Raw genomic sequence first — 23,281 nt, 5'->3', positions numbered from 1 at the left:
AGTTCATTAACACCTTGTTATATCTCACATGTTAACTTTCTGCCTGTTGGTTGAGATCCAAATATACTATGACTTCTAGACGTTGTGTTAGATTGAAGGTAAAACAATCACAAAGAAATAGCACAAAGTCGATCTGAATTCTATGAAAGAGATAAACAATCTAAGAAGGAGAGAGTCTTCTTTCATTAATTATCAGGAGTAAGCTTCCTGAAAAAGTTCATCCGCTTCAGTAGCTTCCTGGATAAGTCTTCTAGAATTAAAATGCATTCTAAGACCACAAAAGGAACCAGCGCTCAGTAACATTAATAGATAATAAAATAGAACTATGCCTTGCCCAATGACCAAGCCTACTCTTTGCCGTTCGTGCATAGACCACGGCTGCTGTTGTATAACATATTGGCGTAGAAATTCCAAGTTAACTAGTACTATTTTTGAAACAACAATAAGTACTTCCTTTATTTTTTCTGGTTGAGCTGCACCATAACCTCCTTATGATTTTCAAGTTAAAGGTTAGGCTTCGTTAGAATATCCACTTGCCATAGGTCATTAGAACTCAAAAGTTAACAAGCATTTGGAATGTGTGAATAAGTATTTCAACACAGTACTATGAAGCAACTCTGAAATGGTTTGGCCTATTTTCCAGGGTATAATGTCTCCACAGTTGTCTTCATTGCTGTTTCTCGTGGTTGGGATATCAATGGCCCTAACTCCTTGGTTGGCTGCTGGAGGACAATTTATAGCCTCTCGCTTTGAGCAGCATGATGTTCGAAGTCTATTGCCCGCTGAAAGTGAGGTGAACTACAAAGATCTCCTGCATGGATTAAGTGTCTTGAGTTCACGGCCATGCTGCCATTGTTATCTTCTCTAAGTGTTTCATACTGTACAGTCCTTTCCCATTATCAACATTTTCCTATTCAAATATGGCATTAACGGATACCTATACTATTCTTGTAATTTAGGAAGATATAACTGCCAAATGGGTGATTTGAACATACTTTGATTCCTTTTAACAGTTAAGGAAAGGGATTTAGTATTCAGATGAGAGTATGTAGCTTTTCTTGGCTATCTTGGTACCTTTTTCTAATTTCTATTTTTCGAACCTTTCCAGACTGATGACTTGCAAGATCATATTATTTTATGTGGTTTCGGACGAGTCGGCGAGGTATTTTCTGATCTTCAGTTCATAGTATGAACTGCCTTAATTATCATTATAAACTATGAAATTATCATCTGGTATGTCTGATTTCAGTTTGAAATTACAGATTATCGCCCAGCTTCTTTCAGAACGGTTGATTCCATTTGTTGCACTTGATGTCAATGGGTATTACTCTTATCTTTAAGTGTTACGGTTTGAATAGTTTAGAAGTTATAAAGTTCTATGTTCTAATGTCATGACCAACTTTAGAGCATGATAGCCTTAGATAGTTGCAATGCATAATTCTCTCAAGTCTTAACCAAAGTTCTACCATTTTGGCAGAGTATGATATCCGTACATAGTAGCAACTCACCATGATTCTTGGATTAGCCTGGCATGGGTGGTGCTCATTTTTGGAATTCATTACATTTGCTTCTTGAAGGTCATGAACATATTTTATGTTGCAGTCACATCATGTCACAACCTTTTGGTCGTTTTTGAAGTTAGGTTATTTGGTTTAGCAACTAGGCCGTCTTCCAAGTGCCAAGAAACATAAAAGTGGATCTCGAACATCTAGAAGTCTCATCCAAAGTGACTTCTACATTTTTATAAAGGGATACTTGGGTAACTGTTGAGTTTCATTTCATGTAACATAGGAAAAGACAATATTTGATTTCTGATACAAATGGATGAGTAGGCTTTCTCTGTTTATCAGCACTTAAATATAATAAATATTCAACTTTAATCATTTCAGCGATCGAGTTGCATATGGACGCGCACTTGACCTTCCTGTTTACTTTGGTGATGCCGGTAGTCGAGAGGTGATTAAAATGATCAGAATTTTAATCACGGTTCTTCAAGAAATGAAGGAAATCTTCTTACTAGCTTTGATTTCTTGTTTTAGGTCCTCCATAAAATTGGTGCTGAAAGAGCATGTGCTGCAGCAATAACCTTAGACAGTCCAGGAGCAAATTATAGAACTGTTTGGGCTTTGAGCAAGTATTTTCCCAACGTTAAAACATTCGTCCGTGCTCATGACGTCAATCATGGAGTCAACTTGGAAAAAGCTGGTGCAACAGCGGTATTCTTCTTTCATTTCTTGAGTGGTCTCCTTTCTATTGAATAATTCACTTGAGCAGTCTATACGTACATGTATTTATGGAGTATTGATAAGGATCTACCATTATTGGTAGTACTTTGTTCCTGTGCATAATTTATTTAAAAGATCCAAGCTTTCTTTCGATTAAGTTACTCTCAACAAAATTCAGGTTGTTCCTGAGACGTTGGAACCTAGTTTGCAGTTAGCAGCTGCTGTTCTTGCACAAGTAAGTAGTTTAACCATAAGCCTGTCTCTCTCTCTCTATCTCTCTAGTTCATCAGTTAGTTGATAATGACTATGTTGTTGCAGGCAAAATTGCCAGCCTCGGAGATAGCAGCTACTATTGATGAGTTTAGATCCCACCACCTGTCCGAGCTTACAGAGGTAAGCAGATTTCAAACATCTATGCATCTTTCATCACGCTATTAGGTCTGATCGTGCATGTGGTGTGCGTATTGGGGGCGTTTGTGGAAGAACACTGATGATCAAACATGTTTCCCTATGTACAGCTTTGTGAAGCCAGTGGCAGCTCTCTTGGTTATGGATTTTCCAAAACAATGAGCAAACCTAAATCTCAGCCCTCTGACTCTTCAGACGACAGCCAAATCTCTGAAGGGTCAATACCAATATAAGGGGGTTTCTTACGTTTCCTCCACAAGGTAAAAAAATGCAATTTTTACCCATGATGTGTAAATTTATAAAGCAACCACCCACCAAATCGAATCAGAAATACTCATCAAAATACAAGTTTTCACCAACCAATGAATTACATCATTGCATTTGAGTATAAGGAGTTCATGATTATCAGACACTGTTGCTACATAGCCTACATTTATCAAACCTACAAACAAATCACGATGATGAATACTTGAATGGATTGCAACAACTATGAAAGCTTGTTAAAAGACTCGGAAATGGCCTACAGACATGTTCAGACGATAAATACCATTGAAATCTGATGTTAAAAATACTAGTGAGTTCGTGGGAATTGAGCAAGTTGAACCTTCAATAATGCAGGGGGCATAATCTGTCACTCATACAAATCTGTCACTCATACAATAAGTGTACAATGTCTGATAATATAGAAAAGAAGAATCTGTATATCCTGGCGCTTTGCACTTGCAGCTGGTAGAACTTCAAGTTCTGGGTTTTCTCCGAGGTCCACGAATCTCAAAAGCTCACAGAACTTTAAGTGTTGGAAATCAGGGGCCATCCACCTTGCTAGCTCAGGAAGAGTTTCGTACACTGATTTATTATGTCCTCGGGGCTAGTAACTGGTATCAAGTTTCAAAAATACGATTTCACATCATAAGGGGAGGGATTTGCAGAAAAATGTTTTCGTACTCGCAGCTGGTAGAACTTCAAGTTCTGGGTTTTCTCCGAGGTCCACGAATCTCAAAAGCTCACAGAACTTTAAGTGTTGGAAAATCAGGGGCCATCCACCTTGCTAGCTCAGGCAGAGTTTCGTACACTGATTTATTATGTCCTCGGGGCTAGTAACTGGTATCAAGTTTCAAAAATACGATTTCACATCATAAGGGGAGGGATTTGCAGAAAAAAAGCATGCTAAAAAAAATCATGGTTGCAACCACATATTCATCTATACATTCTAGTTTAGTTCAAAACGAATCGAGACTTGCATAAGCCTCAATTTCGAGGCAGTAGATATATTGATTGAATCGCGACACTAGGAATGATAAAAATGCACTCACCCGTGTGGCCATTGGTCCTCTCCGACTCAAATATCTCATAGTCATTTCCTCCCTATCATTGATCACAAAAATACTTATAGAACCAATAACAGGATAGATTTTAAAATTAGGAGCAAGGAAAAACCAGATCAGTTTCTACTTGTATAGACAACCTTGTAGGTCTTGTCTCCGAAGAAGTGAACTTCTTGAAACTCTTCCAGGTATTTCAAGCAATATGTTTTATCCCAGCCTTGGAGAAAAACCTGCCGGAAACATTTTGCTCAGGTACACACTACATTTAATGGAAATATAGCAAACACAGATGAAATTGCTTACATCAAAACTGATTTGTCCACCAATGGAAAATGTTAGGTTATACTGCGCAAACTTCTCACGGAGCACAGACACCATTTTGGGGCGAACGTTGTGAATCTGATTACATTTATGAACTCAATTCTGTTAAAAGTAAATGAAATGAAAAGTTCTAGTGACAAAATTCAAGTGTCTCTCAAGTTCCAGTTAAGATAAAGACATGGTCCTTCCCCTGTATGTACAACTCATACCTTATCATACTTTTCAAACTCATCTCGTTCTTCCTGACTGCAGTTTCTTCCAATGGGAAATACATTAAGCATACCATTTCGGAATTCAATAAATGTTCCCCTAGAGTAAAAGAAAATGGAGCTAAGATTTCTATTAGATATGATCAGGTGCATATGAGAGCTTTATTTTTACTTACCTTTTAATGGGGATGTCCAAGTCAGCTATGTAGTGGAGAGAGAAGTTAATCAATTCCTGTAATATTACTGACAACACATTAAATGATTTCCAACAAGAAATTGTATTGACATGTCTGGGTTTGGAGAGGTCAGACATTCACTGTAACACCCTTCAATAAGGGGAAATATGCCTAATTTAGTATCCAATATGCAAAGAAGGTGGCAGGTTCTAACCTTGAGCTTTTCTTCTCCAAGAAATGACTTCAAGCCTGCATGGCATATATGAAGTCATCAAAATGAGAAGTTTAATGTGAATCAAATAGTATATCTTTATTCTCGTTACTTTACGTGATTTATATGGTTTGATGCTCGCAAAAGTATGTTTTATGGTGTAGGAAGCAGAATGGATGGTGAAATGGGACATGGAATGAAGCTCGGATTGAGAACAAAGTCATTGGAAAAAGTCATGCAAAATAACCAATTTGACACTTGCCAATTTGACAGTCTGCCCTGTGTCGCGAGTCCAGAATATGCTCAAAATCAGCCACCCGGCCAGGTGATTTTCATGCCCAATAATTCACCCGGCCGGGTACGAAGACACAATAACTGCCGAATTCAGTTTTCAAATAGTTTGGAGACAGTTTTGGGAGGATTATTGAGATATTCTGAGACACGAAAAGAGAGAGGAAAAGAGAGAAAGAGGAGGAAGAAGAGAAGGATGAAATTCTGGCCAACATTCTGACGATCCGTCTCCAAATCTCAATTCCACTCAACGAGAACATACTTCCTATGGTTTTCATTGTGACTTTTACCATGTGTTTGGGCTAAACTCTCAATGTTGCTCCAAGTTGTGATTTAGGCTTGTTTGAATGCTTCTACACCATTGAATCCACGTTTTGACATCGTTGATGTGTTTAATGTTAGATTCAATCACTTTAGAGACCTTTATCGTTATAGAGGTTTAATCCTTGTTTATCGTCTCTTTAATATAGACTTGGATGGACTAATCAATTGATATGTTGTTGAATTTGAATTGTTCAGAGGATAATTTGACAACAGATTAGGTAAGTTTATATAGTAGATGATATGTTATTCCTGCGCTTCCGCTGGAATTTAATATCTTTAAAAATTAGTTCATGGAACAAGTGTTCGTCGCAAACATGTTCAGTGCACGCGATTAGATTGATTAATTAATCCCAAAATATGTGCTTTTGATGTAGGAGTAGAATGATTCAATTCTAATGAGCAACTTGGAGTGACATGTCTTTCCGTTTGTGAAATCTTTTTGTTTTTATTCGTTTGTTTAATTTTGTCAACATCTTTCAAAACCAAAAATCAAACATTTGTTATGTTTTTATAAGTATAAACATTCTTTCACCTCCTTGTGGATCGACACTTGAAATATTACTTACGACAGCTAATTTATTAAACTTGATATATTGTGTAAACCGGATAAGATACTCTAAAATATGTATCAAGTTTTGGCGCCGTTGCCGGGGATGCAATAGGTTGTTTAATACTCCCTCCGTCCCAAGATATTAGACCCTTATTCCTTTTTGGGGTGTCCCAACATATTTGAGTCATTTCTATTTATGGTAAAAATTTACTTTACTACCAACTCCACTTACACCACTAAACAACATCTCCTAAATCCTGTCCCCAAAAGAAAGGGCTTTAATATCTTGGGACGGAGGGAGTACTTTTTATTTTGTTAGGTACTTACTTCGTGTTGTTGAGGGTGTAGCCATCAACCACGTCCGGATTTGAAGACGAAGGAGTGTATATTTTAGGTGATATTTTTCTAATTCTTAGTTTAGTAATTAGGTAGTTTAGTTTACACTCAAGCACACACGTGTTATAGGACTCACCCCGGAGTTGTCGAGAGGTCTCGCTTTCGATAGTAGTCTCGCTTTCGATAGTAGTTTAATATATTTTGTGTTTGTGCTTGGTTTCTTTTTAGTTGTGCAGGTTTTTGTAATCATAAAAAAAAAAACTTGTGAATGCTCACTAGATCAAGGGCTACACCGCCGTTTAATCAACTCACATATCATAGAAGAGTACCGAGAGGGTTGGAAATAGAGAACTATCCGGGCTATCTAAAGTCCAGCTAGAGAGAATCCTATATTCAGCTCAAGTTTAGAAAGTAATAGTGAGACATAATCAGAAGCAGAATCGATGGTTGAGCTGAGAATGAGTACAATGATGCCCCAACACATGTGGGAAGGTTTGGATATATCCTTAGATCGGGAGTTGAACACCCGAGGGAGTTTGCCTACGCAAATGACAATGTCAACATTCCACCTCACTATATCAGTTTGGTGAATAGAGGAAACCTTTTCCATGGTTGTGATGATGAAGATCCAATGAGCCATCGGAATATCTTCTATGAGTTACAGACCACCAAATGTGGAGCATCATCGAATCAGAGAGCTTTATTCCCTTTTTCATTGAGAGAGAAAGCAATCTTTGTTTATAGTCGTTGGCTCGACTTTCTTTCACTCTCTACTTCTATCCATGCTCCAATAGGCGGTTCTCCACTTTCTCTTACTTGATCACCACTTTCTCACCATATACTCGAAATATGAGCATATTTGTCTTAGTCTCAATCACAATATCACCGGTTGCTAAAAAGGCTTACCAAAGAGGATAGGCATGCCCTTGTCCTCTTCCATCTCTAGGACAATAAAGTTGACCGGGAGTACAAATTTGTCCACCTTCACCAAGACATCCTCGATGATCCCTTTTGGCTTAATAATTGAATGATCCTCCAAGTAAAGGCCAATATCGATTGGTTTAATCCTTGCTTCAAGGCCGATTGACCTCGCAGTTTTTAAAGCCATCAATGATATTCCCGAGCCTTGATCAAGTAGATACTTTGGGAATTTCTTATCTCCCACCTCACACGGGATCACACAACTTCCAGAGTCTCTTCTTTTAGCCGGTATCTTCCCCTTCACAAACTGTGAGCAAATGCGCTCAATATCACAACATCATCATCTTGTATCTTCTCCTCCTTCGCAATAAGATCCTTGAAAAACTTGGAGAATTTAGGAAAGTGTAGGAACAGATCCACCAAGGACACATCTACATTAACTTTCCTAATGATATTCATCATCCAATTGAGTCCTTTCTCTTGAATTATTTTCTCTCTTATTCTTCTCGATTGGGAAAGGTGGTGGTAGGATACAATCCGGGAAATTGAATAGACTCTTAGGATCCATTGCCGGACTCAACGGCTTCTTCTTCTTTGTATCACATTGACTTGCATCTTCTTTTTCTTGTCGACCATCTCTAGCTTCTGCAGTGGCCCACTCACTCCCCTCATCCGCCCCTGCGTGCGAGGTTTGTGAGCCTAACAACTTGTCCGCCCCTGCATGCAAGATGTTTCGGCCTCTATATCACTTGCTCTCCAAGTCTCTCTAACTCTTTCCCACTTCTCAATGTGACTGCTTTGCATTGCTCATTAATCTTCGGGTTTGTTATCGTGGTGCTTGGAATAGCTCCTCGGGGTCTGGTTTGCGCAGCCGTTGCAAGTTGGCCTCTCATCATCTCCAAGTTCTTCTCATTAACTTTTTCTTTAAAATAATCATTCTCTTTTTGACTCTTAGTCATGAAGGAGTAAATCTGCGCAACTTGATTATCACTTGATGGCTTTTTCTCAAACCCCGGGGGTTGGGCATTGCCCCTCCATTGATTACTCGCAGTGTTGCTAGGACCAGCTTGATTCCAATGTGCTTGCTGAGGTCTTCAATTCTGCTGATTGTATTGAGGTCCTTGGTTGTAGCCTTGCCAATTATCCTCAATATAATTCACATCTTCCACAGAGGTCCTTGCAGACTTGGACATTGATCTGTATAATGACCTCCTTGACATACCCCACACTTCATCGCTGTTGCAGCTTGTGATTGAGGAGTCAATTGCAAGGACTTGACAACTTTTGTCATTGAAGACATTTGAGTACTAAAGTCGGCCAATTGAGCCTCAATTGCTGTCAATCTTTTTGCTTCCTTGATAGCACCAAATGTATCTCCTGCTCTCTCCGTTGTCAGTCTTGGATTATGCCAATTTCTCTGATTGTTCGCCAACCCCTGGAATAAAGCTCTCACTTCATCATGAGTCAAATCATCCAAGTTCTCACTTGAACCTGCAGTAACCAAGCCCGTGCCTTCATGATTGAGTCCTTTGTAGAATTTCACAAGGTCATGCCCCGAAGCTAGTCTGTGACTTGGTCATTTCCTTAACAATTCTGTAAATCTCTAACAAGCTTCGCCAAATGACTCATCATATTTTTGCCGGAATGATGTGATTGCTTCTCTCAACTTTTCGATCTTCATTGAAGAGTTATATTCCAAAAGGAACTTTGACTTCAACTTTCAAATGTTGCTATGTTGTAGCCCGGTAATGAGTCATGCCATTCTCTAGCTTTCTCTCTCAACGAAAAAATGAATAAAGTTATCTTGATGCTCTACATTTGGTGGTCTGTGAGAATTTGTCAACTCATAGTAGGCATTTAGATGGCTCATTGGATCTTCATCATCACGACCATGGAAAAGGTTTCCTCCATTCACCAAACGGATATAGTAAGGTGGAATGTTAACATTGTCATTTGCGCAGGTAAACTCCCCCGTGTGTTCAACTCCCGAACTAAGGATATCTCCAAACCTTCCCACAGGTGGTGGGGCATCATTGTACTCATTCTCAGCCATCGATTCTGCTTTTGATTCTGTTTCACTATTACTTTCTGAACTTGAGCTAAATATATGATTCTCTCTAGCTGGACTTAGATAGCTCGAATAATTCTCTATTTCCAACCCTCTCGGTACTCTTCTATGATATATGAGCTGATTAAACGGCGGTGTACCCCTTATCTAGTGAGCATTCACAAGATTTTTTTTTTAAACAATTACAAAAACTTGCACAACAAAAAAGAAACCAAGCACAAACACAAAATATATTACACTACTACCGAAAGCGAGACCTCTCGACAACTCCGAGATAAGTCCTATAACACGTGTGTGCTTGAGTGTAAACTAAACTACCTAATTACTAAACTAAGAGTTAGAAAAATATCACCTAAAATATACACTCCTTCGTCTTCAAGTCCGGACTTTGTTGATCATGTTGTAAGTTTTAGGTGGTGTTCTACAAAAGTGTAGAGATTTTCAGATTCGATGTTATGTATAAGTGTTGAGAATAAAGTTCTTAGAAAGGGAAAGACGGCCTCCAAATTGTAAAAGTCAAGGCTTTTGAAAAATAAAAAGAAAAAAAAGAGAAAAAGAGTGAATAAAGTTAGAACTTCTATTGCTTGTTGAAGATATAATCTTGTCTAGAAAAGATGTCAAGTTTGGTGGAGTGAAAGTGTGGGTTGTAAAATGTTGTATTTTGTTTGATTCATTGGAAGAAAGTGGTAGAAGTAAAGAATTTGACACTCAAAGATGTAGTTTTTTTGAGCTACTATCCATATTTATCCTTACCTTATCCCTAGCCCTATTACAACCTTTGAATAAAGATCTTAGACTTTATTGTTAATGCATTATGGGTGTTTTGTAAATGACTTGGAGTGACATGTCTTTCCGTGTGTGAAATCTTTCTGTTTTATTCGTTTGTTTTAATTTTGTCAACATCTTTCAAAACTAAAAATCAAACATTTGTTATGTTTTTATAAGTATATTGTGTAAACCGGATAAGATACTCTAAAATACGCATCAAAGCTAGCAATATGAAAATGTACGAACTGCTTCAATTCTTATTATTTAGGGGGAGGATATCAATAATTTCAGCAGCGAGCAGATATAAAAAAACACACATGTATTCCTAACTAATTTCGTTTTTTGCAGGAAGGAAGATGAAGAATGGTTCTCCCACCCTTCTTTCGACAGAGATGATATGTTTGAGGCTTAGACAATACCTGTGTTCCGATTAATTTTCCATCCTTGTAAGCAACTAGGCCGCTCTCAGCAGTCTTCAGTAACTGCATAGAATGAAGAAACCGTATCTCTACAATTAGTTTATTAAAATCATGTGAAGATGATCTGCAATTCGGGATCAGGATCTAAGTAATGGAGTATTTAAGTCTAGGTGACCTGTTTTTCCAAGCTGCTCTGCTATCTTAACAAAATCAGACCCTCCAACAACGCCAATAGCTACTACCTGAGAAGAGATAAGTGCAAAGTTTGAACCACATTGTCTTGTTAATTGTTATCCTCTACATATAAGCCTCCAACGAAACATCACTCAACAACGAACTTTCACACACCCTGTCAATGAAAAATGAAGTACCTTTCTAAGGTCCCGCATGAACTCTAACATCTTAGGAGTAGCCCCCTGCAGTTGGAAACACTAAATCAACTCATAACCGCCATAGTAGCATGTAAATGGACCAGAACAAATAGATGCAAACTGTAAGAGCCCAATAAGTTAGTATTCCTCTTTCAGAGTTAAATGGGAACATAAAGCTAACTAATTTGTAGTAGAATATTAACTTATGAAGGTTCTAGCCAAAATTGAGATAGTGCAGCTTCAATTATATCCACATTATATAGAAACTGGAAAGTAGAACAAACACAAAAAAGAAAAAAACAGTTATACACACCTTTCTGGGAGCGGTAAGCGTGCCATCGACATCAAAAAGGGCAATCACGCCAGGTCTCCTTACAGCCATAATTAATTTAAACTTTTCCTACTGCAATTCAAAATCCGATGCTTTCAACTTCCGAAATTCAATCACATTGATTGTTACACAAAAACCTGGAGTAAATTTAAAAAGAGCAAATTTGATGACCTTGGCGAATGAAGCAACACGCAGTGAGATCCGAGGTCAGTGAACAGAGAATTTCAGAGATCTGAAAAGGGGTGGCAGTTGCACATGGAAGTGGCAAGTCTTTTTTTTTTTTTTTAATTATTATCATCAATGTAAAGCGCTTTTATTTTATTTATTACCAATTTATGAATATAAACTAACACGCTATTTCAACTACTATTTCAACTTTCGTATGCATTTGCATCATAAATTGTTTGTCTTGTAAATTTACATTAATTTGCAAAAGAAAATGATTGTCCTCGTGCCACTCCATACGTTGCTTATTCAATGAAAACAATCTAAAATCAAGCCTTGCATACAAGATTTGTTTAGAGGTAGTCATTTTAGAGTTGATATATTTGCACGAAACAACGTAGAAAAAACATCAAAAAGAAAAAATCAAGGCTTGGCTTGTACGAACATGGTAGAATACTTTTGTGAATTCTCAAGCTAACTTCAATTATGGCTTCACTGAACTTTTAGCTTCAGCTTCAAGAGTCAATCTGACGCCTTCTGCAAAACATGTCGGAGAAATACCTGTCGTCTGAACCAGCTTGGTGATATCCATGGAAATATCACAAGGCGACTTCACACCGCGATCAACCTGCATACTCCAAAGTTAAGATGGACGAGAGAGAGAGTCCTAAGATCCCCATGAATTAAGTGCTGAATTTCTCTTATATCATCAAACTGATTGAAGAAGAAAACACATTCTAGAAACATACTGATGAAGCCGAAACTTGTTTGATCAATGAGGTACTATATCCCCTGGCATGCGCAACAGCCTCAGCCATTTGAACCCGTGACACCCTATCAGGTCCACCAACATTCAGAAGCAGCTGCACTTGTTTAGTCTCTGCACAACATTATCAATCAAAATTTGAAGCTCAAGCATGATAAGAGTAAAATTGATACATAAAAAAAAAAAAAAAAAAAAAAAAAAAAAAAAGTAAAATTGATACATTTTCCCAGCAGGAAAGCAGCTCTATTCTGAAAACATTTACTACTAAACAAAGAAACTAAACTAAGTTCCAAAACCAACTCCACTAACCTGTGATCCATTGGTTTGTCAGTATTTGTACGGAAGCAACAAGATCCTTCACAAAGATAGGGCAGCGGAATTCATCATGAAAGAAATCCATTGGCTCTCCCTTAGCAAGAACACTATCCATCCACTGCACAAAAATACATAATAAGATCCTTCACATTGATGGCATAAGAAATGACTCTAATGAAACTCATTAAGAAAGCAGAACCAGTAAATAAAGGCATCACCTTGCTTTCAAAAGCAAGTCAGCCACTAGCAAGAATTTTATTTCTGAATGGATGTGTAGAAATGATTGTGAGATTACAATGAAGTTTTAAGTGCTAATGAAGATAAAAGAAGTAAAAGATAGTATTAGCAGTGTCTGTATGAACCTGGATTGGAAGTGATTTGGGAACAGGAGAGACGGTTTGCGGTCCATAAATTATACTGCTTCTCAAAATTGCATAGTTTTGGCAGTGTGCAGATATGTACTGCTCTGCTTCGACTTTAGATTTACCATAAACATTAACAGGAACCGTCTCATCTTCTTCCTTATAGAATGATTTGGTTCCTTCATAAACTGCAGAAAATTCACATCATTTTATCTGAGCTTGGATCCTTTTTATCTATTTTACTGCTATCAGATCTATGAAAATGGTGATAACTACAAAAAGTTAAAACTAAATTCAATCTTGAGGTGTTTCAAAGCATGTGAACTTGGCAATGCTATTAGATTGAAGCATTGGGCACAGCCTTTTAAGTCAAATAATAAACATCGAAAATGGATCATAAGGCGCACGAAGCAAGAGATCAACACAACCTAAAATATACTCCGTATAACAAAACAGCAAAGAGAATGCAATAATTACAAACTAAGACAAATGAGGTAGTAGTAGTAGTACCTAATGTTAGAATGAAGATCTCACAAAATCAGGAAATAACGTGTGATTGATTTGGGAGTATATTTGAGAATATATCATGCCAAAGATAGAGTATCTTTAATTGTAAAATTAGGTTTACCTTGTGTAGATATTTCCTAGCCTATAAATATATAGTCTCTGTATCATATTATTCATTGAATACAAGAATGATTTCTCCTACTCATATTTATCATGGCCTCAGAGCAGAAACACGATCCTAGGCTCAGAGAAATTTCATCATAGCCAATACCAATTCTCGACCGTTTCAGCCAAAATCAAGCCCAGATAAACCGAACCCTACATCAAAATCATGTCAGACACAGAAGAAGATACCAAAATAAATCCAGAACAGACAAAGAGTTTGAGGAACAGCAAAGGCATCACCGTAGCCTTCAAGTTGAATGGAAGGAATTACCCCCTATGGTCTCGACTGATGAAGGTCAAGATAGGGGGCAGAGGGGCGTATCCATACATCCGAAACGATCCCCCAGAAGCAGGGAGCAAGGGATTCGACGAGTGGGAGGAGAACGATCTCGTTGTGTTCTCATGGATCGTCGACAACATTGAAAACGAAATCGTCGCCGACTTCGCGCATCATCTGACATCGAAGGCTCTATGGGACAATCTCGCGGTCACGTTTGAGAACAAGGCGGATCGTTACCTCATTTACGACCTGGAAGAAAAAGCAATCAACATCAAACAAGGCAGTCTCGATCTAGAGACGTATTACCGAAGAATTCACGGATTGTGGATCAACATAGATCGTTGCCAGAAACAACCTATCAACTGCTGTGATAAAGGCATCGATCAATTTCGAACCCATTCGAACGACAAGCGTCTGATTAAGTTCTTAACCGGATTGAATCAAGAGTATGACTCGATTCGGCGAGACATTCTGAAGGAAGATCCACCCCCATCAGTGGAAGCGGCATATGGGAGGGTGAAGACGGAGGCGGCTCGACGGAGCATCATGCCACCGGCGTCGTTCTCACCCACCGGAGAAGCCAGCGGCGGTAACGCCGATTCATCATTTGGGGGAGAAATCGGTCACGGACTCGCAGCCATCGGACAAGGCCTCGTCGCCCAGAATCAGCGTCCACCACACCGCGGCGCACCACCGCGCCCCACCGCAACCAGCCGGCCAGGAAATCAACGCCCCGATACATCAAAATTATGGTGTTCCCACTGCGGGAAGCAAAAACATACGTGGGAAACGTGCTTTAAACGTGTGGGATATCCAGAATGGTGGGAAGAACGGCAGAGGGCGAGGTCGGCGCAGGCGAAACTGGCCGTAGGGGTGAACGGAGATGGAACCCCGCGGCGGGCTGACACCGGAGTTCAGGGGGAATCAAACGGACCAGTGACGGAGAATCAATTGACCGGCGGCAACATCAGGGGCGCTGGCAATTTCGCCGAGAGGGCAGGAGTTTCAGGCGGAAGTTTTCGAACCCTAATTCAGTTTTTAATAAATCCTACTTTCTACCCCCAGGGTTTAGAAAATATCAAAAGGGACCCCATGCTATTAGATCTTGGCCCCCTGATTATTCGAAATTAGAAATTGAACCCCAGGCTGTGCAGAAAATTCGAAATTGCCCCAATTATATGTCTACCAATAAATTTGCACCCCTACTAGAAAATTCCGCTGCATTTCATGTTTATAGTAATACTGATAAATGTTCGAAGGGATGGATATTTGACTGTGGGGCAACCGATACCATGACTCCAGACATAGATGACTTTATTATCTTTAATGATGTCACGAAATCATATATTAAGACTGCAAATGGGGAGTTGATTACTGTTGAGGGATCTGGCACTATTGAAATTTCACCTACACTCCGACTCACGAATTGTTTATATGTCCCCACTTTGTCTCAGAGACTTATGTCTATTAGTCATGTGACTAAGGAGTTAAATTGTACGCTTCTAATGCATCCTGATTTTTGCATTTTACAGGATATTCCGACGAGGAGGATTCTTGGGCGTGGCACTGAGAAAAGAGGACTCTACTACGTGGACGAGATAGCTCAACATGGCAGTGCAATGCTGGCTCACGGATCCACGAAACAGGAAATTTGGCTCTGGCACCGAAGACTAGGACACCCTTCTCCTGATTATTTTAAATTGCTTTATCCGAACCTTTCAATTCCTTCTGATTTTTCTTGTGAAACTTGTGTTTTGGCCAAGAGCCACAGACAGTCATTTAAACCTACAAATACTCGTATGAAATCCATGTTTTCTTTAGTACACTCTGATGTTTGGGGTCCTGCACCCGTTATTGGTGGGAATGGTTTTCGTTATTTTGTGATTTTTGTTGATGATTGTACGAGAATGACATGGATTTACTTTCTAAAAAATAAGTCTGACGTGTTTGATAGATTCACCTCCTTTTTTAAATTAATCCAAACACAATATCATACCACTATCAAAACCCTTAGGTCAGATAATGGGAGGGAGTTTGTTAACAGTGCTATGACCCAATTTTGCAAAGAAAAGGGTGTAATCCACCAAACCTCTTGTGCCTACACTCCCGAACAGAATGGGGTAGCTGAACGGAAAAATCGAACAATCCTAGAAATGACCCGAGCCATAATGATCGAATCAAAAGTCCCCACATATTTTTGGCCAGTCTATATACCTCATTAACCGTCTCCCAACCAAAACCCTAAACATGAAAACCCCCCTTGATGTCCTATCCAAACAAGCCAAAATACCTGACCATCTAAACCTACAGCCCAAAGTCTTTGGATGTACTGTCTACACCCATATTCCAAAACATGAACGAACCAAATTGTCCCCGTGTGCAACCAAATGTGTCTTTGTGGGGTATGGGACAAACCAGAAAGGTTACAGATGTTTTGATCCTTCCACCCGAAAAATCACCACCACTATGAACTGCAATTTCTTAGAAACTGAATTTTTCTACCACACCCACCTTAGTAGTCAGGGGGAGAGAGGTCCAGATAATTCTAAACCCGAGGACTATCTAAGTTGGGTTGTGCCATTGCCAAACTCCTCGATTGAGGATTCAACAGATCCAGTGATAGTCACTGCTACCGAGCAGGTCTCGCCGACGATTGAGCCGCCGCCTCATCCGCCCCCAAGTAATCAGCCTCCGACGATATCCGAGGTAATTTCTGAACCAAACACTGTTGAAAGTTCAGTTATCCCTGACCCAGTTGATACAGAACCCCGAGAGGAAAACAACGCCGTGGATGGAGACACCGGAAAATATGTGCTTCCTTACAGAATTACAAGAGGAATTCCACCAAAAAGGTACTCCCCTAAAAAGATAGGGAAGAAAAGCCGCTATGGAGTGGCAAACTTTGTGCAAGGGAATCTCACCAAAATGGCACGAGCCTTTGAGGCTGCACTGTACGAAGAAGAAGAAATCCCACAATCAGCCGAGGAGGCAATGAAACATAAGAAGTGGAGGGAAGCCATGCTCACTGAGATGAGGGCACTCATGAAAAACAACACGTGGGTTAAGAGCAAGCTACTAGAGGGAGTCAAGACAGTCGGCTGTAGGTGGGTGTTCACAATAAAAAGAAGACCAGATGGAACAGTAGAGAGGTATAAGGCACAGCTTGTGGCGAAAGGATATACCCAGACATATGGCGTGGATTATGCTGAAACGTTCTCACCTGTTGCTAAGATTAATACCGTGAGGGTGTTGTTCTCAATTGCTGCTAATAAGGATTGGCCACTTCATCAGTTTGATGTGACTAATGCTTTCCTACACGGGGAATTGCCAAAACCTGTATTTATGGAACCACCGCCAGGGTTCACGGGAGAGTTCCGTGATGGAGAAGTTTGTCAACTCAAGAAGACACTGTACGGCTTGAAACAGTCCCCGCGAGCATGGTTTGGGAGATTCACAGAGGTGATGAAGAAGTACGAGTACAAACAGAGTAATTCTGATCATACTTTGTTTATCAAGAAAAAAGGAGGAAAAATTACGTGTCTGATTATATATGTGGACGACATGATCATTACTGGGGATGATGAAGAGGAGATTGCAGAGCTGAGGAAGAATCTATTTCACGAGTTCGAGATGAAAGATCTAGGCCTTCTTAAGTACTTCTTGGGGATAGAGATACTAAGATCTAAAAGTGGAATCTTCATAAACCAAAGGAAGTATATACTTGATCTGCTAACAGAGATAGGGATGCTCGATTGCAAACCGACGGACACTCCGATGGTGCAAAATCATGGATTACAAAAGAAAAGGCAAGACTGGCAGACAGGGGGAGATATCAGAGACTAGTGGGAAAATTGATCTACCTATCTCACACAAGACCGGATATTGCATATGCAGTTGGAGTAGTGAGTCAATTTATGCATGCACCACAAGAGGAGCATTGGGAAGCAGTTTTGAGGATCGTCAGATATTTGAAAGGAACAGCCGAACATGGGCTCACGTTTGGAAAACATGGACACATGGAGATACATGGTTTTACTGATGCAGATTGGGCGGGAAATCCGAATGACAGGAAATCCACTGCCGGGTACTTTACCTTTGTAGGAGGTAATCTTGTGACATGGAGAAGTAAGAAACAGAAGGTAGTAGCACTCTCTAGTGCTGAAGCTGAATTCAGAGGAATCAAAAGTGGACTAACAGAAATTTTGTGGCTACGAAGACTTATGACCGAGTTGGACCTTCGATCGACCCTTCCGTGCAGACTGTTCTGTGATAACAAGGCAGCTATTAGTATTTCTGAAAATCCGGTGCAACACGATAGAACAAAACATGTGGAAGTAGATCGGCATTTCATAAAGGAAAATCTCGAGGCAAAGGTGGTGGAAATGCCTTATGTCAAGTCTGAAGATCAACTGGCAGACATCTTGACAAAAGCAGTAAACTCAAAGTCGTTTCAAGAAGTACTGTGCAAGCTAAGCATCGGGAATCCCATGACTTAGCTTGAGGGGGAGTGTTAGAATGAAGATCTCACAAAATCAGGAAATAACGTGTGATTGATTTGGGAGTATATTTGAGAATATATCATGCCAAAGATAGAGTATCTTTAATTGTAAAATTAGGTTTACCTTGTGTAGATATTTCCTAGCCTATAAATATATAGTCTCTGTATCATATTATTCATTGAATACAAGAATGATTTCTCCTACTCATATTTATCACCTAAGATAGTTTCATACTACATGAAAAAGAGCAGGAAAGCACAATATGACTTAACCTTGGTCAGTAGACAAATGAATGAGCAGACAGCTCTTTCCAAAGCTCGATAACCATTTCACAAGACCAGTTGGCACATTTATCGACATTGCAGCTTCCGGATCCATCTCACAGACGCGAGGGACAGATAGAGCAGCACAATTGATCACCACATCAGGCTGAAAACCAATTCAGTAATTACTCTTTATATAAAAGAGGTCAAAGTTTTGAGAGAGACGATAATCCAATTACAACTTGTTCTTTCAAAATAATCACTTCATATAGATCACTAATTTAGGAACTGCGGAAGCAAACAACAAATAAATTGAAATACTAGTAGTTTGCTGAATGTAAAGCATTAGCTAGTCATGAATTTGGGGGGAATAAAAACCTGAGCGAAGGGGTGGGAGATGGCATCGAGGCCGTGGCAGGTGCGTAAATCGAGGGGGAAAGAAAGAGCATGAGGAATGGCATTGAGTAGCGGTTGAGGAGGAGCAGAGTGGTGCGTGAAAGCCAGATCAAGTTGAGAATCTGCATCGGCAAATGATTGCAGGAGGTGCTGCCCCAGGTAGCCTGTGCCTCCCACTATCAGCACTCGCTTCTTGCTCATCTCAGATTTTTCATGTCTAATCAAATCAAAAGGAGAGGGTTAGTAGTGCAAGATAAGTCGCTATACGGTATTAGCAATTTTATTTAAATGTTTTGGCGATTGAGGAATTTGATACGTTTAATCCAAGTTTAGTTGCATCAGAGGAAAAAAAAATTATTTCATATTGGTTATAAAACAATGGAGTTAGATCACTTGCATCGGTGCCCAATGCTAAGGCGGGGCGCCGTGCCAACCGCGCAGCAAGCAGCCGACCGAACGTTAGGTCGCGACCGATCTCTCGCCCGATCCATCGGGCGTGAGATCGGGCGCCCATTGCTACACAACGCCCGAGCCCGATCTCGGAAAAAAATTTAATAAAAAATCAATTTCTAATTATAAAAACCGATTTTTAATTCTAAAAAATCAATTTTTATATTAAAAAATCATTTTTTAACTTGAAATAAAAAACTATAATTTCACAACGATCCATACTAAAAGGTGGATCCATGAATTAGTGAAAGAATATATTTTGTAGAATATAATCCTCCATACTAAATCCTCCATACTAAATGAGCAAGTTTTGCATTGCTAGAGTTAACCTTTTATAGATAGGTTTTCAACTCCAACTTTCATTGTGACTTCGATGTGGGACAAATGGTAGTTTTATAGATAGGTTTTCAACTCCAAATATCTTTGTGATTTCGATGTGGGACAATTAGTTTTACACTTAAAAGAGAGTTTTTTGTTGCTTTATGTAAATAATTGTTTGATTTCAATACATAATCTATGTTTAGCTTAATGGTAAATGTATATTGTAAAATTATAGATGTTGTGTGTTCAAGCCCCAAACTCAACATATTCTTTTTATTTTGACCTTTATTATTATACTTTTCCCATTTTATTCGATTAATGTAAGTGTTTTATTTAAATTTATTGTGTTCTATAATAGTGTATTTATATTTTTCTAATTTTTATTTGATTAAAATTAAATATGAAATTTATAAATTCTTTTTTTAAAATTAAGTAATGCATGATTTTCATTTAATTTAGTATTTAACTTTTCTATTTATAATATGTGAAAATATAAAAAAAAATAACATTAAAATTGAAATGAAAAATGGATAAGAGATAGGGCATCCACTAGGACTCCACCATTGCACAAAGATAGGGCATGCTGATGTGGCAACCACTAGGGCTCCCACTAGGGCATCCATTGTGGATGCTCTTAAAAAAATCAAAATATATTAAAAATTCGATTTTCAATTATAAAAAAATATTTTCCTACTTCCCAATAAAATATATCCGTTTTTTCTCCACTTTTAATTCATTTTTCATTATTTTTATCCCAAAATTCACATTACATCTATAAATACCCTAGTTTTCACACAAATTTTATACACAATTCTCTCTAAATTCTCTCACCAATTGTCTCTAAATTCTCTCATCAATTCTCATCTAAATTCTCACTCTTTCACTCTTGCATAAAATGTCCGCCTCTGGCGATCACCCCTCTGACTCCCGCGGATGGAACCACGAATGATTCGGCTCATCGCCATTCCCTACTCCGAAAATGGATTTCTCGCCCCACTTCAAACCCAAGGTTCGTATATTTCGGGTGGCTACCGGCCTTACCCGGTGGACGAGCAAGATGCCACCGAGGGGCTATACGGGTGGACCCCCCAACGTCCGCACCCCGTACACTCCGTAGGAGATGGAGTAGTTATTCAAAGCATATTTGGAAATCTCTGAAGATGCGGAAACCGACACGAACCAAACCGGGGACAGGTTTTGGTGGCGCGTCTCTCGCCGGTACAATGCCAACCGACCGGATGGAACCATCGAGCGCAGTGAGAGTATGATGCGCAATGCCATCGGAAGAGCCAATGATGAAATCCAAAAGTCCCAAGTGTATTACCTCCAAGAACAACGATCGGCGGGGAGCGACACGGGCGAGGTTGAAATCATCACGGCCACCATGTCGACCTACCATTCAGTTCAGTACAAACCATTCAAGCATCTCAACGCTTGGCAGGATGCGTGCCATCATTCGAAGTAGAAGTGAGGTGTCGCATCCTCCTCGAGCTCCTCCAGCAAACGGTCGAGGTCGGTATCCCTATCCGACGCCGGCGAGGATGAGGTGGCTTGCCAGCTTACCGGAGCTCACTTGGGTAGCCCCGACGCCGGCCCGAGCAGTTTCCAACACCGGCCGCAAGGAAGGAAACAGGCGCACCGCGACCTCCCACTCCTGCTCCCTTTGTGCCGCCTCCACCCCCACCAACTCGTTGTGGGTCCTTTTGGGTCAAATCAATATGGCCGATACATCTCGGATGACTGCCGAGCAACTTGATTCACATCACGCAATGATACGAGCTCTCCGAGCTCAATTGGGGATACCGCCATCGGGCTAGTCTTCTTTAAATTTCCACGGATGTATTTTTTAGGATTTAATTATGTAATTTTTAAGTTGTAGGATTTTAATTATGTATTTTTTTTAGGATTTTAATTATGTATTTTGTAATTTTTTAGTAATTTGTAATAGTATTTTAGGTATTTTTAATGCATTTTAATATTGTGGAAATATTTTTATTTAAATTGAATAATAGAATGGTGCGACCCTTGAGCATGTTCTTGCGGAAGAGCAAGAGTAAAAAATGAATAAATGTGGAGTCCGGTAAGCCCACATCCATGCTCTTGTACTACTACTCTAACAATGGATATACTCCATTTTGTAGTACTATTCAAGAAGTCTCGAGAGAGTAAACAAGTGTTCAAACTAAAAAATGTCGAAGATGAGATATAGTTGCATTGAATGTTACAAGGTTGATTTCAACCTAGATACAGTAGTTATTATGATTTTCATCGACTTATAAAAACCTATGTAATCTCGAGTAGTTGGCTACTTTCAAAATTCATAGGATTGTGATAATCGACGATGAGAGTGGCCACCCAAGCAGAAGCAGCTGCCATTTTGTTTTGGAAATTTGAATAGCATTATTACTATTGAGAGCATCCGCATCACCATTTCGATGCGGGCTTGGACTCGTCTCAGCGAGACGAGCCAGCATCGAGATAGCGATGCAACCCTCGCGTCGCGTCGCGTGTCCCTCCGCCTCGATGAAGCTAGCGAGCTCTGGCGCGAGGCGTGACGCCCACTCGCCGGCCCGCGAGTGGACGTCGTCATGCTGACGCAATAAATAATTTTTTAAAAAAAAAATCGATTTTACAAAAAAAATTAAAAATTAAAATTTTAAAACGGTAAGATCACTATTTGAATTTAAATTTATTTTTCTTTTTCTATTCTATAAACACTCCCATTACCTCTTTCATTTCATCACTATCATATCATCTCTCTTTCCTCTCCAATTTCTGCAAAATTGTCCGGTGATGGAAACTCCGGCGGCGAGGGCGGCTACGACTTGAACACGTTTGTCTGTCAACTGGGGGGCATGTACAATGTTTTGGGTGCTTTCGGTTTGTCGCCGGGCACCCAAGGCTCGTCGACGCCGGCGTACCAAACACCATTTTTTCCAATTGATGCATACTATCGTCCCTCCGTCCCGAGGTATGGGCATACGCAGGGATTATCCCAAATTAGGGAGAATATTCCGGAGGAATACACTCCGGAAAACCTTCCGACCGGAGCTAGAAGAGGAGGACGAGGAGGTGGAAGCTCCGCCAGTCGTGGATTCGGAAAAGAGGAGGAAGACTAGGCGGTGGAGGACGTAGGCCGTCATCCATACAGCTCCGCGGAGACGATGGCTCTATTCCACGCTTGGATTAGCACGTTGTACGATCCCATCGTCGGGAATCAACAATCCCGCAAGTGTTTTTGGGATAAGGTCACCGATGTATACAACGAGCGAAAGCCGAGGGGGACCTTCAGCCACAATATGAAGATGCTTCGCAGCCATTTTGAGCGAGCCAACAAAGATATCAAATATTTTGTGGGATCTACAAGCATGAAGCGGAGAATTACCGAAGCGGAGCCAGTGGAGCTGCCATTCTGAGAGCGGCTTTGCCAGTCTTTAAAGCAGACACCGGCAAAGATTTCAAATTTGCCGATGTTTGGCAGTCGGTTAAAGAGCTTGATAGGTGGGCTGGCGGTGTCCAGTCCAGCACGGGCTCGAGC

The 23,281-nt window shown here is 39.9% G+C and overlaps 2 protein-coding genes and 1 pseudogene across 3 annotated transcripts in view; 1 reads left to right on the top strand and 2 right to left on the bottom strand.

Moving 5' to 3' along the window:
• Positions 1-3,041, top strand: part of LOC125220921 (K(+) efflux antiporter 2, chloroplastic-like) — a 12,253-nt gene extending 9,212 nt beyond the window's left edge. The window contains exons 2-9 of the mRNA XM_048123052.1: positions 644-793; positions 1,109-1,162; positions 1,263-1,321; positions 1,890-1,956; positions 2,040-2,216; positions 2,404-2,460; positions 2,544-2,618; positions 2,744-3,041. Of these exons, the coding sequence (XP_047979009.1) occupies positions 644-793; positions 1,109-1,162; positions 1,263-1,321; positions 1,890-1,956; positions 2,040-2,216; positions 2,404-2,460; positions 2,544-2,618; positions 2,744-2,866 (762 nt within the window). The 3' untranslated portion in view covers positions 2,867-3,041. The remainder of the gene's footprint in view (positions 1-643; positions 794-1,108; positions 1,163-1,262; positions 1,322-1,889; positions 1,957-2,039; positions 2,217-2,403; positions 2,461-2,543; positions 2,619-2,743) is intronic.
• Positions 3,042-3,222: 181 nt separating this feature from the next.
• On the bottom strand, positions 3,223-11,612 carry LOC125220056 (annotated as a pseudogene).
• Positions 11,613-11,697: 85 nt separating this feature from the next.
• On the bottom strand, positions 11,698-19,205 carry LOC125220055 (methionine adenosyltransferase 2 subunit beta-like). 2 transcript variants are annotated; one of them, XM_048122175.1, is made up of 6 exons: positions 18,955-19,205; positions 18,586-18,742; positions 12,863-13,050; positions 12,495-12,618; positions 12,169-12,299; positions 11,698-12,047 (listed from the first exon to the last, which is right to left on the bottom strand). In XM_048122175.1, exons 1-6 carry the CDS (start codon positions 19,171-19,173, stop codon positions 11,904-11,906), a joined length of 963 nt encoding a protein of 320 aa, XP_047978132.1. In that variant the 5' UTR covers positions 19,174-19,205; the 3' UTR covers positions 11,698-11,903. The 2 variants fall into 2 exon arrangements, 1 of the variants encoding a protein (XP_047978132.1); XR_007176282.1 differs by lacking the exon at positions 11,698-12,047 and adding an exon at positions 12,719-12,761 and having other exon boundaries at positions 12,286-12,299.
• Between the last annotated feature and the right edge of the window lie 4,076 nt (positions 19,206-23,281).

Source organism: Salvia hispanica, chromosome 4, assembly GCF_023119035.1.
Source record: "Salvia hispanica cultivar TCC Black 2014 chromosome 4, UniMelb_Shisp_WGS_1.0, whole genome shotgun sequence".
Lineage (NCBI taxonomy): Eukaryota > Viridiplantae > Streptophyta > Magnoliopsida > Lamiales > Lamiaceae > Salvia > Salvia hispanica.
This window is presented reverse-complemented; position numbering and strand designations above follow the sequence as displayed.

Excerpts from the sequence above, each read along its gene's own strand:
- LOC125220055 (XM_048122175.1), bottom strand. The coding sequence starts at position 19,173 with ATGAGCAAGAAGCGAGTGCTGATAGTGGGAGGCACAGGCTACCTGGGG. Across the intron at positions 12,619-12,862 it reads CCAAATCACTTCCAATCCAG|TGGATGGATAGTGTTCTTGC; the intron begins GTTCATACAGAC and ends ATTTTTGTGCAG. Across the intron at positions 12,048-12,168 it reads AACAAGTTTCGGCTTCATCA|GTTGATCGCGGTGTGAAGTC; the intron begins GTATGTTTCTAG and ends TGGAGTATGCAG.